The sequence below is a fragment of the Rhagoletis zephyria genome, unplaced genomic scaffold (assembly GCF_001687245.7).
Source record: "Rhagoletis zephyria isolate East Lansing unplaced genomic scaffold, Rhagoletis_zephyria_1.1 Rzeph_scaffold_00672, whole genome shotgun sequence".
In the NCBI taxonomy this organism is placed as follows: Eukaryota; Metazoa; Arthropoda; class Insecta; order Diptera; family Tephritidae; genus Rhagoletis; species Rhagoletis zephyria.
Genome location: NW_016157756.1, coordinates 36,779 through 52,927, shown reverse-complemented (window position 1 = coordinate 52,927; position 16,149 = coordinate 36,779). Strand labels below are relative to the sequence as shown.

The window sequence follows — 16,149 nt, the reverse complement described above, 5'->3', positions numbered from 1 at the left end:
TAAATCATACGCGACCTAAAGAGTAGTGTTGTTAAGAGAAAAAACTGCTCTATTGTGAATTGTTAATGGGAAAGTGGAGAGGAAAATCTTTGTTTTCGTATATACATGATATATATTTTAAATAAGTATATATATTACGCAAAAACCTCGCTTAATTACTAATTTCTATTGTTTTTTGTGTCTAAATCCCGATGAACTAATCACATTTTTCTTGCCAGCTACCAGCAGGGTTGCGTAAGTAGCTAAAAGGAAATTTTACCCGGGTTGAGCGTTCTTTTGTTGCTCGATTACAAAAAAATGCAGCTATTTATGAAATGTTTACACAACATAGGAGAAGAGGTAAGGCAATTTCTGCGTACTTAAGCCAACATTTGTATTTTTTTTTGGGTTACGACGCAATCGAAGTAAATGAGTGATATGAATTTGGGTTGATTCAATAAATATTTATGTAGGTATATTAGGGTGGTCCCAAGCCTCAAGTACACCCTACCTCGATGCTACTATAGTCGAAGATATCAAATATAGATTTTTGTCCCCATTAGAGACGGTTAAGACGTGTTGCACAGGGTGCAAAGTTCAGATTCCTCACACATGAACACTCAAAAAATAAAAATTATTATTTTTTTCGTCTAATTCCCAAAATCGATGCTATCATCGCCGAAGATATCACATATAAATTTTGGGCCCGATTGAAGTCGGTTAAGGCTTGTAGCACAGGGGTCAAAGGTCACGTTACCCTATGACGACTTCTTAGCCAACTTTGATCGGGACTAACATTTATATGTTATATCCTCGACTGTAGTAGTATCGATTTTGTACATTAAATGAAAAAACATATTTTTAATGTTTTGAGTTCTTAGAGGCCTTTGACCCCTTTGCAACACGCCTTAATCGACTCCAATCGGGACCAAAATTTATATGTAATGTCTTCGATTATGGTAGTATCGATTTTGGGTATTATGTGTGAAAAAATTAATTTTAAGTTTTTGAGTCTCCATCAGGGTCGTTGCGAATATTATTCCAAAATAAAAGTCCTTTCTGGATAATAAACAAACGGCCTGTCCAAATTAAACAAATTTGGTATCATATGAAAGAGGACTGAAATAGCTTTTAAACAGAAATAACGAACGACCTCTATTTATATTTTTTTTATAATTTACTACTAAAGCNACATCTCAGATGTAACATCTACAATCGCTAATTTACTTCAATAGTGTAACAACTCAAAAAAAAAAACTTACGTAAAACGGCTTTAAAGTTTGTAATTTACATATGCCCCCAAAGTCAAATGAATACATACTTATTTTGTTCTAGTGAGCTACTGGAAATCAATACATTACGTCCATTCTATTGCAATCGAGCTACAAAAGAACACTCGCTTAAATGACGAAAAACACGCAAAGCAACAACACAAACTCGGCTATTTATCCGAGTTCAGCCAGGTCGGTTAAATCATACGCGACCTAAAGAGTAGTGTTGTTAAGAGAAAAAACTGCTCTATTGTGAATTGTTAATGGGAAAGTGGAGAGGAAAATCTTTGTTTTCGTATATACATGATATATATTTTAAATAAGTATATATATTACGCAAAAACCTCGCTTAATTACTAATTTCTATTGTTTTTTGTGTCTAAATCCCGATGAACTAATCACATTTTTCTTGCCAGCTACCAGCAGGGTTGCGTAAGTAGCTAAAAGGAAATTTTACCCGGGTTGAGCGTTCTTTTGTTGCTCGATTACAAAAAAATGCAGCTATTTATGAAATGTTTACACAACATAGGAGAAGAGGTAAGGCAATTTCTGCGTACTTAAGCCAACATTTGTATTTTTTTTTGGGTTACGACGCAATCGAAGTAAATGAGTGATATGAATTTGGGTTGATTCAATAAATATTTATGTAGGTATATTAGGGTGGTCCCAAGCCTCAAGTACACCCTACCTCGATGCTACTATAGTCGAAGATATCAAATATAGATTTTTGTCCCCATTAGAGACGGTTAAGACGTGTTGCACAGGGTGCAAAGTTCAGATTCCTCACACATGAACACTCAAAAAATAAAAATTATTATTTTTTTCGTCTAATTCCCAAAATCGATGCTATCATCGCCGAAGATATCACATATAAATTTTGGGCCCGATTGAAGTCGGTTAAGGCTTGTAGCACAGGGGTCAAAGGTCACGTTACCCTATGACGACTTCTTAGCCAACTTTGATCGGGACTAACATTTATATGTTATATCCTCGACTGTAGTAGTATCGATTTTGTACATTAAATGAAAAAACATATTTTTAATGTTTTGAGTTCTTAGAGGCCTTTGACCCCTTTGCAACACGCCTTAATCGACTCCAATCGGGACCAAAATTTATATGTAATGTCTTCGATTATGGTAGTATCGATTTTGGGTATTATGTGTGAAAAAATTAATTTTAAGTTTTTGAGTCTCCATCAGGGTCGTTGCGAATATTATTCCAAAATAAAAGTCCTTTCTGGATAATAAACAAACGGCCTGTCCAAATTAAACAAATTTGGTATCATATGAAAGAGGACTGAAATAGCTTTTAAACAGAAATAACGAACGACCTCTATTTATATTTTTTTTATAATTTACTACTAAAGCAATGCATATACCTGACACAAGGTTTGTTCTATGGTAATTAATTAACATTTTTTGTGGAACTATTTTTCAATATGTGGCTTTCCTCGTTTAGACATTTCAGTTTTAAAGCTATTTTCCTCTTTATTTNATATACCTGACACAAGGTTTGTTCTATGGTAATTAATTAACATTTTTTGTGGAACTATTTTTCAATATGTGGCTTTCCTCGTTTAGACATTTCAGTTTTAAAGCTATTTTCCTCTTTATTTGTTTGTTTATTATCCGGAAAAGACTTTTATTTCGGAATAATATTCGCAAAAACCCTGGTCTCCATAGAGGAGTCTGAACTTTGGCCCCTGTGCGACACGCATTAACCGTCTCCAATGGGGATCAAAATTTATATGTGGTGTTATCGATTGTAAGGGTGAGACTACAAAAAGTCGTGCATTTGATTTTTTAAGGACCACCCTAATGTATATACATATCTGTGTTCATATGGAATAGTAGCTTCTGGCGAAAGGCTGGATTTAGTATAATGCGGCATTCGCAGCATACGATTGCAAATGACGGCGCCGAGCCGTTGAAGAACTTTTGCCAAATAAATGTGCAAGAAATAGTTCCTATACTAACAAGTCAATATTTTTATTAAGTCTCATCAAAAAATTCCTTGTCGTTTAAATGATAAAGGAAATGCCGCATTATACTAAAGCCAGCTTCTCGACATAAACTACTATTCCATACGAACACGGATATATAGGTGCAGAAGAAAAGAAATAGACGAAGAGGTAATGTATTTAAAAAAAGTAAAATTTCAATTCGTTTGGAGGGGTACTTGAAAAATTTCAGTTCCAATTATACGGTACGAAACACAGCTGATAGAGCCCTGCTGATTGCAATTTACACTAACAGGTCTATTCTACACGTTACCGAAGATTTTGTAACCGGAAAATTTTATTACCAAAAAATGTAACCATTTCTTGTCACCGCGATTCTAGGTACGTTGGTAAGGCAGTTAAAATATTCGGCAATTCAGCTATGAAGAATTGTAGAAATTTTGGCATTGCATATCTCACGAGGCAATACTTTGTTACCAGCTTATGAGATGGTAACAAAATTTACCGGTTACAAGAGTACACAGAATGCGAAAAGGGTTTAAAAGTTGACAGGAACTTCATTTACCGGTTAAAAATTTTTTATTACCAGCGCAGAATAGAGCTGTTATAAAAGAATTGTTTGTACGCTTTTATAGTGGAAATTGACCAAATAAAGTGGGCGTAATTTTATTCAGATTTCGAAATTTTTCAATATATAGCTTTTTTATGCCAAGGTCAATAATTGCACTGAGTTGGGTACAAATTAATAAATCGGTTACCGATTTACAAATACAGTGAATTAAATAAAAACTGGGACGCGACATTTTAGTAAGTTTTGGTTATTTTTCTTTAGTTTATTTAATGTTTATTATTTCTTTATGAAAGTATAGCTGATTAATTAGCAAACACGATAAGACTCCAAATTTCTGACTGTGCGAAAATTATGAAAATTCTGCAAAATTTGACCAACATTTCTAACTTCTTTATCAGCGTCTTTGTACAAAATTTTGGTATTCAGTTTTGTAGCCCATCAAATTTTAGTATAACAAAGTGCAAATTTTAAGTATCTAGGACTTAACGCTGATTTTTGGCAATTGTTTATTTTTGACGGTGCTCTGCATTTTTTTTCATATAAAACATAAATTGCCAAAAATCAACGGTAAGTCCTAACATCATTTGAGACCTCATTTCCAAAAATCGAACGAACGGTGCAGATCTGATGACTTGAACAAAAAATACCTTTGGGTATTTTATATATTGGGTTTTACTTATATCTTTTTCGCTCTGTAACTTTTTAATGAACAAACAAAAAAGTGTCGTACGAGGGTCATAGTTCAATAGCATATTATACAATACGTAATTGGCTTAATTTTTCAATTGCAGACGATGTGCTAATATAAAAAAGGCATTTTTACTTTGGTGCACGCATCGTAACCTTTTAAATAAATTATCTTTTATTTTTTTAACTATCTTCTAATGTGAGCACATAGGCCTGCCACGTTAAGATTGATTCCTTCTATGCTCCAGAATACTATACAAGTTGCCCGATAACAGTTTTAAGTACGTACCAGCGACAATATGCTATAGAGGCAGCGATTTTCAGAATTTCAAAAGAGGAGTCACGCCACTTTGACTCTTCATAACTCCTCTTCTATTGCAAGCAATTACATTCAACGGGTTGCATTCGATTCGGATCTCCAAATACTACCAGTTCATTATGAACTCAAACGTGAGCAGTCAATGCACCAAATTTTTCAACGTAATAATAAAAAAATAATAGGAGAGTCACGCTTTTATTTGTGAAAATTTCCCAATTTTATTTCTGAATTATATGCATATTTGGCTTGAAAATATATACATATATGGTCCTATTTTTGGATTTACATAATATACACAATATATGTAACCTGATTTTTGTTAATAAAGAAGCGAAAATTGTGTGTCCGAATAAAAACTGTCGACTCATGCGAAAATTCAAACTAATTGAGAATTGCCCATATGTATCATCATATATCGAGTCATGCGAAAATCATGTCATATGAGTCATGCGAATATTCGCATTCGCATTCGCAACCGCGGAACTTCCGCATAAATTTTAACATTCGCATTCGCTTTCGCATTCGCAATAATCAATGCGGAGCTTTTGCGAATGCGAATATTGTGCAAGTGCACCGATAAAACGTTTATCTGGAAAATAAAAAATTGTAGCCAACATTTTTTACCTGTGGAGGGAGATACTCAGCCAGATTCTGAACAGAAACTCCCCAGGAATTTTTCCTCTTTTCTCTTTCCTCCTATCATGAATAAAACTTCCCTGAGGATTTTTGCTATTTTCCTTTTCCTCCTATTCTAAACGAACTTCGAAAAAGGGAAAATCTACTTCGGGAAAAAAGTAGGTATCACGAATGTCAAAAAAGGAGAAAATTGGCTTGGGTATTTCGGGAGAAGTTCCGCCAAAGATTTAAAAGGGAGCTTGTATAAAAAATGTAAGTAATTCTCCTTTAAATTTAAAATTGCTTGATTTAAATGATTTGTTTGATATTTTTCAGGTCGAAAACAACGAATAAAAGACAGCAAACCATTTTAATAAACCTAATGGAAGCAAGCCCCGATATTGCGCGCGGGTTCCACAGAGGCAACAAAGAGGAGGTTGCCCGTTTCTGGCGGAACGCAGAAATGGAGTTAAACTCTGTAGGCCCACCGATAAAAAACATTACTGAGTGGAAAAAGGTTTGACAAAGCGATAAAAACAAGGATTTGTGTCGTACATTGTATAAAACATTTTTAGGTTTGGACAGACCAAAAAAAGTATGTGCGTCACAAGGCTGCCGAAAATTTGAAACACTCGAGAGGCACTGGAGGTGGTCCGAATGTGCAAAAACCATTTTCCCCCATCGAAGAGGCAATATATAACCTCATTGGCATGAAAGAGTCCGTTGAGGGAGTGCCGGCGAAAACTTTTGGATTGGCGAGTTCTGATGTGGCTCAAGTAAATGAGGTGCCAGAGGGGGTTGAATTATGTTCCGAGGACTTGGAGGGAATTTGGGCTGAGAAATACCCAGCAACAGTAGAAGAAAGTCCGCCAGTGCTCACTGGTTTTGATTATGTATTACCAGCAGCTCCAATAAGAGCTAGTAATCCGACTGTAAAGGCGGTGGCGAAAAATGCTACAGAAGTCGTTGAAGCAGAACGGGCAATTCAACGAGACATGTTGGAAAAGGTAACAAATATAGTTACTCTCATGACAGAGCGCAATGAGGCAGATAAAAAGCATTTCGAGGCGATGAAAGCTCTAAAGAGAGAGGAAATCGATGAAATGCATCGACATAATGATCTCTTAGAAGAGTTATTAAGGCTAAATATTTAAGTCAAATGTTNATAAAAGATTTTGAACACAGAGTATGTAAACTCATGTAGATTTTTATACCAATTCTGCCAGATTTCAAAATTTCCTCACATATCCAAGTTTTGGTGACGCAACTTCCATTAAAATACGGATTTTTCTGAACCAATTTGAGCGAGTTGTGTCACCAGCACTTGAGTATGTGGGGAAATTTTCAACCCTGGCAGAATTGGTGTAAAAATCTACAGTGTCNTGTTTTGTTATCAATATCGGTATATATCGTCGCTGCGCCAAAAAAAAAACAGTTATGTGCTTTTTTGGAGAGCAAAAACAGGGCTCGAATCGTAACATCCGTTCACGGATCGAAAACCATACGAAAGAAAATTACGTGATACGTCAGGCAATATAAGCTGAATGGGGCAAAGAGTACGTTCACGTATATCATAATCCGAAAACTGTGTTTTTACGTGACGAGTAATACGAGCCCAGATTTTTTCAGAGTATTTCTAGTTCTGAGCGCCCAATTCTATTTCGTATCACTTCTAAACCAAAGGAGATATAAAAACGGAAAATGCGGAAATGTAGGCAATAAATGGTTAATAAAATATGCAATAAAAATTTTTAGAAAAACTCACATTACTATTTTTGTTGGCGCAGCAACGATATGTACATAAGTCAGTGAATTGGGTTTTCTTTTTTGTTTATTAGCAATAAGAATATATTTTGTAGTGAATTGTTTATTTTTGTTTTGTTTTTTATTGTTATCCTGACAGGATATGTTATTGTCCTTTCTGTTTTAGTATTTAGTGATAAGATTGTGAATCCTTTTTAATTTTTTTTTAACCTTAAAGGATAGCTATTGCATTACAGAAGACTGTACAACCTCAATTGAGCTGTTAATTTATTACAAATAAAAGTTTTTACAAATGAAAGTTCGTCACTATTTATAGACGAAACACTACTAATAACTTTTTTTGGGGGAAACGCTGAAAATCTAAAAGGTGCCTGCAAAAATTTTAACATAGAACTTCATACATAGTACAGCTAAGGTGATACCTTAGAGATACTTTATTTCAACAATTTTGGACCTTAACCTACTACGTAAAACTATGGGTTTAATATATACATACATACAAATTCAGATAGAATACAGTTAGTTTTGTTGATAAATACTGAAGTAATAGAAAAAAAGATCTACATAAGCCGCTCTCTTATGGTGTAAATGGAAAAGTAACAAAACAAAATACTGCATTTCCTTTTAATTTTAACAAAAACTTAAGAACCTCTACTACTTTTCCTTTTATACCGTTAATAATTAATGAATCGATTCTCGGTAATGAATTAGGGCTTTTTCGTATTAAGGCCACCATATGTACATAAACATCTATATAAATTTAAATATTTAAGTTATGTATATATAAATTTAAATATTTATGTACATATGGTCGCGAAATTTTAACAAGATTTCACAATTTTTCTTTTGTTTGTTTATTATCTATTAATTTTGTATAAAAATATAGCTCATTATCTGACAAGAACCGTATAAATCCAAATTTCAATCTTTGCGAAAAAATTATAAAAATTCTGTAGTTTCACCAAAATTTCAAACTTTTTAAACAGAATCTTTAGATAAAATTTTGGTAGGTAGTTTTAAAGCCCAATCAATTTCAGAATAATGAAGTGCTGGTGCGGAAATGCTAGGACATTTCGTTGATTTTTGATTTTTTTTGTGTAAGGTCTTGCTCATTTTCTTCCATATAAAAACTCATCGAACGTATTTCGTATGGAAGAAAATAAGTGACACCTTCAACAAAAAATGATCAAAAGTCAACGAAATATCCTAGCATTTCCGCACCCCCACTTCATTATTCTGAATTTGATTGGGCTTTAAAACTACCTACCAAAATTTTATCTAAAGATTCTGTTTAAAAAGTTTGAAATTTTGGTGAAACTACAGAATTTTTATAATTTTTTCGCAAAGATTGAAATTTGGATTTATACGGTTCTTGTCAGATAATGAGCTATATTTTTATACAAAATTAATAAATAATTAACAAACAAAAGAAAAATTGTGAAATCTTGTTAAAATGTCGCGACCATATGTACATAAATATTTAAATTTATATATACCTAACTTAAAGGGAGGCTCCTATATTATTTCTTGTTGATTGAGCTACAGCAGTATATTGCGATGATGCTACTGATGTTGCATTCATTTCAACCGGCTCCAGTACTTCACACTCAATAATGTGTGTGCTTGCTTTAAAATGAATGCATATATTATGCAACGCACAACACACATATATAATTTTTGCTGCTTTTTCGGGAGTATAGTGCAATTCTCGAGCACCAAGGATACACCTCCACCTGTTCTTCAATACACCATTGGTCCGTTCGATAATGTTGCGACATTTTGCGTGTGCTTCATTGAACCTCATTTGCGTTGAACCTTCCTCCGGAGTTCTATGAGGTGTTAACAGCCACGGTTCCAAAGGGTATCCAGCATCGGCTAATTACAAATAAACCAAAAGTATTAGATACATTTGTACTCAAGTATATAATAAAATAAGGTTACCTAAAAGCCAGAAGTTATTCCCTCCTCGCAAGTACTCCCTTTCAAAACAGGCACGCAAGTCGCTATTATTCCAAATAAAGGAATCATGGCATGCACCAGGATGGGAAGCATCAACGAACCGAATCCTCATTTCATTGTCACAAAGCTAAAATGTACACATACAGGTCTATTCTGCACGTTACCGAAGATTTTGTAACCGGAAAATTTTATTACCAAAAAATGTTACCAGTTCTTGTCACCGCGATTCTAGGTACGTTGGCAATGCAGTTAAAATATTCAGCAATTCAGCTATGCAGAATTGAGAAAATTCTGGCAATGCATTTTTCACGGGGCAATACTTTGTTACCAGCTTATGAGATGGTAACAAAATTTACCGGTTACAAGAGTACACAGAATGCGAAAAGGGTCTAAAAATTTACAAGAACTTTATTTACCGGTTACAAAATTTTTATTGCCAGCGCAGAATAGACCTGATAAGCACAAACATATCGCACACCGTCTTCAAAAGAGGCAAAACTCAAAATTTGGCATTTTTGAAATTATGCGCTAAAAATGGACACAGAGCTTTTATTTAACTTTCAGCAAAAGCAAAATTTTTGTCATAATTTGTTAAAAAAAACCTGAAGTCAATTCTCCCTTGCCCAAATGATTATCGTGTGCTAAGAAACAGTTTTTCTCATTTTCTGATAAACGTGTAATTTTGAGTTGTGACCCTTTTGAAGACGGTGTGCGATATGTAAAGCTGTGGTCAATGAGATAGTATCAAAATTCAAAAGGATGTTGTTTGCAACTTATGTACGTTTATTTATTTATTTTCATTTGAAACATAGTTCGTTCAATAACAGAAACCACGTAAATAAAAGTTTCAAAGCTTTCACAAAATTCACAAAAAGTAATCAAGCTAAAAAAAAAAATCATTAAAATTTCAACCTTTTTATTCAGTATTTTTAGAAAAGTTTCAAATTGAATGGGCTATAAAACTGCATACTTGAAACTTTTCTAAAAGTACTGAATAAAGAGTTTGAAATTTTTATGATTTTTTTTAACTTTGATTAATTTTTATGAACTTTGTGCCAGGTTTGAAACTTTTGTCTATCTTATTGACCGCAGCTGTATATCCGCATTATATAAAAAATGTAAAACAAACAGTAACTTACAAGCATAACGTTTAGGCTGTAGTGACCTTTTCTATTGTAGTAAATGTGGGCGTTTCGTGGTGGAGCAATTATCCTCACATGGGTACCATCAATGCATCCAACCACACCAGGAATACCATGTTTTGCGTAAAACGCTAGCGCTTTCTTCCGGTTCTCTTCATGGCCTTCGCTCACTTTTATCCACTGTGGGCACAAGTGATTTTCATACAGAGTTAACACTTCTGATAGTACCTTGCTAAAACTGGATTGGGCCAATGCTACACGGAGTCTTTTCCAACTCCCGTCTGGTACCCGCCTTCAGCAAAAAACCGTAAGCACCCGCTTAATTTTGTTAAGGGGGATACTGCAAAAATCTTTTTTGCAGGCTCTGAAACTGCTATCAGCACGTCCAACAGGTACTTGAATGCGGGTTTGTTCACCCTGTAGTACTTTTCAAACCTATAGTAGTAAGAAAAATACTATTTAAATTGATTCGAGATATAATTTTAACTTACAAAGACTCAGGTAACTCGAAAGGATTCATATCATCCTTAGTTGCCTTCGCGCAATTCTTTCGTGCCTAGCTTCCTGCTCCGCCTCTTCTGCTGCTAAACGCAAAGCAATATAATGCATCTGTAAATCTGTAAAGTAAAAATTTAGGGTTTAATATATTTCCAATTGAAATTATTAAACAATAGTGCACAGATATAGTATTTTTTATTTGTCTACAAGTGTGTGTAGTTTTTTGATTCGGGTCACGCGTTTGAGCACAGCAACCCAAAATCGTTGTACAAATAACTATGCAGTACCCAATGCATTGCTTGTTTTTAGTAAGGATTGTGTCGATGAGCGTTTCCAAAGCTGGAAAATCACCGTGCAATGAACGTTGTCCTTAAACTTTAAACTTTAGTTTAATACTAATATATAAAATTCCCGAGTGCTGGCTCCTTGAATGTAGCAAATGGTACCCTTATGCTATTTGACCACTTATTTTGGATTATTGTATGGAAACCGGCGACCCAAATCCAAAACTTTTAACTTACACGTGTAGTTAAAAGATTAAACTTTAGTTTAACACTAATATTTAAAGTTGCGGAGCACTAGTTTATTAAAAATGTGTATTCCAAAATTCACTGTGGCAACTGGAGGTAGCAAATTATTGTATGGAAAACGGCGATCCAAATCCAAAACTTTTAACTTACACGGGGAGTTAAAAGATTAAACTTTAGTTTAACACTAATATTTAAAGTTCCGGAGCACTAGTTTATTAAAAATGTGGATTCCAAAATTCACTGTGGCAACTGGACCAAGCAAAAGGTACTCTCATGCTATGTGGCCACTTAGTTCGGGTTATTACAAGGAAACGCGCGATCTAAATTAAAATCTTTCAACTTACCCGTGTAGTTAAAGATGGAACTTTAATTTAAAACACAGATTTTGAGTTCCCGCGCACTAATTCATTAACAATATTAATCGGAAATACACTTTGGGTACTGTTTATGAATTTGTACGATTTTGGGTTGCTGTGCCCAAACGCGTGAATCGAATCAAAAACCTTTTACACATACTTGTAGACAACAGTTCACGCTTTATTACAAAAATTTAATTTACTAAATCTGTGCGCTAATTTAACAATAATGTCGGTTGGAAATATGGTATTTGTTGCAAATTTCCGAAATATACGTACCTTGATTACTCTTATTATGCCTTAAAACAGCCGCTTAATATCTTAATTTGTATGTTTATGTTTAGTTTACACGTTACACTATTAGCTGTTAGTTGTTTTATTCCTATAGTTCAAACTTATTTGTCGCAATTTGTTAATGAAAATTATTATGAAACAAACGTTCATGTGTAAAGCGCGCAAATTAAATAGCTGGAGTTGAGCTGTCAAAAAACTGTCAAACAGCTCTTCGAAACTTCGAATTTCCTGCTCCCAAATTTTCGGGGAAAATTGTGCTCCCTGGCAGTTTAGAATAGGAGGATTTTATTCTCGAGAAAAGTAAAATCCGCGAGAAAAGAAATCCTCGGGAATATTCAGAATTGGGCTGACTATGTTAAGACTGTCCACCGTCAATCGTAGTTTAATGTCAAAGAGTAAGGTAATAGTAGGTATTTCCAGCGGAAATGTTCAACGGCTGGCTATAAAGAGAGTCGACCATTTGCGCGTTAAAAGATTACCTTTAATTAGGTAAGAATTATGTAACTGTCGAATATTATTTGACAAAAGGTCTGTTGAAAAACTGGATGCATCGCTAGTTTTTTCTACTTTTTCTTAGGAAAGTGTATAAAACTTATTATGCTTAAGTTCTGCGTTTCCTTTTATTAGTCCTTCAGCTCGAAAACAAAAAAACTATTTATTTTGACTTTGTGTAAATTGTCAAAATTAGCACGCATCGAAATAAAGATGAAATGATATATAAATAGGTTGACAGCTAATTTCACAAATTAAATAAGAATTAATTCAAGGTGAATTTTATATCTATTGAGGAGTGGGACTTGGTATGTCATATATCGTTAGTATGATATGGAAAGGTCTTAACTCACATCGTCGCTGAAATACAAAAAGCCGTAACTAACTAAAAATCTAAAATTCACTTTTTGATTGATTATGATGCATTTCATCGAATCAAAAGTCCCCACATCGTTTTAGGAATTAAAAAAATTTAGTTAGCTGTGGTTTTTTGCATTTCAGCGACAATGTGAAATACGCCCTTTTAAATAGTATTAACGATATGTTGAAAATTGGCGTTCATTCGCCTCAAAAAATTTATCAAAACACATTGAGCGCGTGGAGTGGAACAACAAAACGGATTTGATGGCTTATGGTACCGACAGCGGTAAGTAATTAATTGTGACTGCCTGCTACTAGGAAAAGCCGAGCTCAGCTACTCGCCTCGAGCGAGTAGTTATTTAGTATTTATTTACGCCCCGAAAATGCAGCAAAATTAAACTTTCTTAAATACAATGTGCCAATTTTTTAATGTAAATACTAAATTAAAAAAGGTTTTAAAAATTACTAACTTTTCAATTTTTTATTTACCTAAATCACGTGATGTACTCACCAAAATTATTTCTTAAAAATATTTGACATCCGCAGATGTCTAAAATTCCACATTCGCAACATCCCTAGTATGTATGTATGTATGTATGTACAAATAATCTACCAGAAATACCAGGAGAGTTTGCTATGTGTGCGTATCAGACCGAAGTAATCCGAAATTTTCTTGTTCTGAAATTGCGGAGGTTAAATTATACTTTCTTCTCTCATCCGGGGGGCAAGTGGGGCAGATGCCCACCACTAGACTCAAGAAATGTTGCCATTCTTATTTTTATTTATTGGCACTGTAACCACCTAATCGATTTTGGCCGAGTCCAAAAGAGCACTCCAGTTGTTTCTTTTCTGTGCCAACAGACGCCAACTGGAAATGCCAAGTCCTTCTCCAACTGGACTTTCCAACCAGTGTTGCCGCAGCCTCCCAAAAAAAAGTATCCAAAGTTTTGCCAAAAATGTATCCAAATGGGTTCAAGAGTCTTTATAAATAACTTCAAATTTCGTATTCAGATTGCCAAAAAGGTTATGAAAATGCGAAACGGTGGAGAGAAGAACTAAAAAATTTAATGATATATGAATTATGTATTAGTAAAAATAAAACCAACAACGAATTGCTTTTTATTAAATACTAGCCGGCCTCGTATGCGCGAGGCTTCACCACGCGCTGAATGTGTATATGGCCCCTATTATGAGTTACATTCGATCTTCGACTGTGGTCGAAAGTGCTGATCGAACGAATTTTCATTTGGTATTATGGCGCTCATTCGATTAAGAATAGCGCTATTGTGAACTTCGCTCGTTTATATTGTTCACAATAGTATATTTTTCACCGCTGAGAAGCTTTGTTTACAAATCGAGCAAACTAAATAGTGAGCTTATACATATTTATGTACATTTGTGCAAATTAAAATGAAATAAAAAAGAAAGCAAGTTCAACGATTCGTCAGAGGATGAGAGTTTAGTGAACTGACCAGGAGTAGTAAGTGTTTAAGAGAGTTTAAGTGTAGTCTTTACAATATATTTTGACATAAAATATATTTAAGAAATTTGTCTACAGATTTACTAAAAACTTCCGACTGTCTAAAGAGGCGTTTGTGAGCCAAATGTATTTACAATATTTTAAAACTATCCACAGCTCTATGATTTGTTCTCAGAGATCGTGCCAACCGAGTATTGGGATTTTCTTTCACAAGTAAAAGCAGCCTTTCGAGCTTGTGTTTTGTATTCACGACGTTAAAACTGTATGAAATTGATAAACAAAATGTTTAAAATTAGTGTCTACCCGCCAAAAAGTAAGAAAACAAATGCAAAATCATAAATTTTTCACAATTTTGTAACACTTCGCTACACCATCGAAAGCAAAATTCTGTTCGACAGAAAATTCGATACTCAACGAAAATTATGACACGGTTGCATAGCTCATAATACGAATTTCACTTTCGATCTTTCATCTTCGATAACCAGCGAAGATCGAAAATCGAATGCAACTCATAATAAGGGCCTATATTAAATAAGATGCGATTGACAACTAAACAGGTTACAACCCTAGCTCTTTCATTTGACACCTCATTGCTTGTAATCTAACGAACAGCCCACATTTTTTTAATTTTTCGCACAGGTTGCAGCCCTTTTTGAAAAATAAAACCTTACTGCAAATCGGAAGATCTACCTTTTCTTTTAACACCTCATTTTTTTAAATGGAATGAACTGTTCAAATCTAATGTTATCAACACAAAATGCCCTCGCGTATTATACATACAAAATTTTTAAATAGGTGGCAACCCCGCTCAAACAAAAAAAAAACTTATTGCACATGAAGAGACCATATCGTTTCAGTTTTTAGTCCAACAAACGGTGAAGACCTTATAATTTAAAAAAATTGGCAACCCTACTCAAAAAGTATTACATTATTGAACATATAAAAGCCGAGCCCTTTTATTTGACACCTCATTTCTTGTAATCCAACTAAAAGTGCGGATTTAATAATTTTTTAGACAGGTGGCAACCCTACAAGAATTTAAAGTACTAAAGATAATATTCCTATCGATACAGATTATACTTAAAAAATTTCGCATAAATCCGTTCAGTAGTTTTTAAGATTAAGGTCACTATTTAATTTTCGTTTTTAAAACATTTAGAAAACATAATGTTTTCATCGTTACTATAGAAAACCGATTTGATTCATTTGTTGTTTAGATCAGAAAATTTGCGCCCTGCAGCAGCGAAGCAATGCGGAAAGCACCACAAAATAAAGATAAATGAACTGACTAATGATATAAAGTCTCATTGTTGATGGCGTTGCACTTTTATCTATACATATAAACATGAATTGGTTTAGAAAACATTGTAGATTTTAAAACGAAAACACCATTCATCCACTTTTGACCGAAAGTGTAAATAAATACATATTCTTATTGTTTTGTTTTCTTTTTTTTTTAATTTTGGATTTATTATTCTCTCAAATATTATTCTCCGACGTCAGGATTTTTTTAAGGACCGAAAGTAATATGTCACTACAAAAATATGATTTATTCAAAAAATTTTAGTGCAATGTAAAATAACAATGTGGGTATCAAATAAAAGAGAAAATCCTGCAAAAATATTAATTTATCAATTTTTATTGTGGCGTTTTCATATTTATTTCAATAGTGTTATTGAGCTTTGTACCACGATTTGTTTGTTAGGAAAATGCAAAAAACAACAATGCTTAAGCGGAAGAAGCTATAGCAGCTATTTCGGAGATCACCACATCTCCTCATCGGACTTCTTTTTATTATTATTATTACCTTCCTTTTATTAGCTCGGGATGTAACTATGGAGGATGGTTCCGTGCGCAGAAGTGGAAAACTTT

At 34.0% G+C, this 16,149-nt stretch overlaps 1 protein-coding gene across 2 annotated transcripts; it reads left to right on the top strand.

The window, feature by feature from the left end:
* The first annotated feature begins 5,440 nt into the window (after positions 1–5,440).
* LOC108360984 (uncharacterized) lies at positions 5,441–6,570 on the top strand. Of its 2 annotated transcripts, XM_017613494.1 has the most exons (3): positions 5,663–5,675; positions 5,739–5,919; positions 5,978–6,570. In XM_017613494.1, coding segments are annotated over exons 1-3 (762 nt in total). In that variant the 5' UTR covers positions 5,663–5,673; the 3' UTR covers positions 6,557–6,570. The 2 variants fall into 2 exon arrangements, with proteins under 2 accessions (XP_017468982.1, XP_017468983.1); XM_017613493.1 differs by having other exon boundaries at positions 5,441–5,919.
* Positions 6,571–16,149: the final 9,579 nt, after the last annotated feature.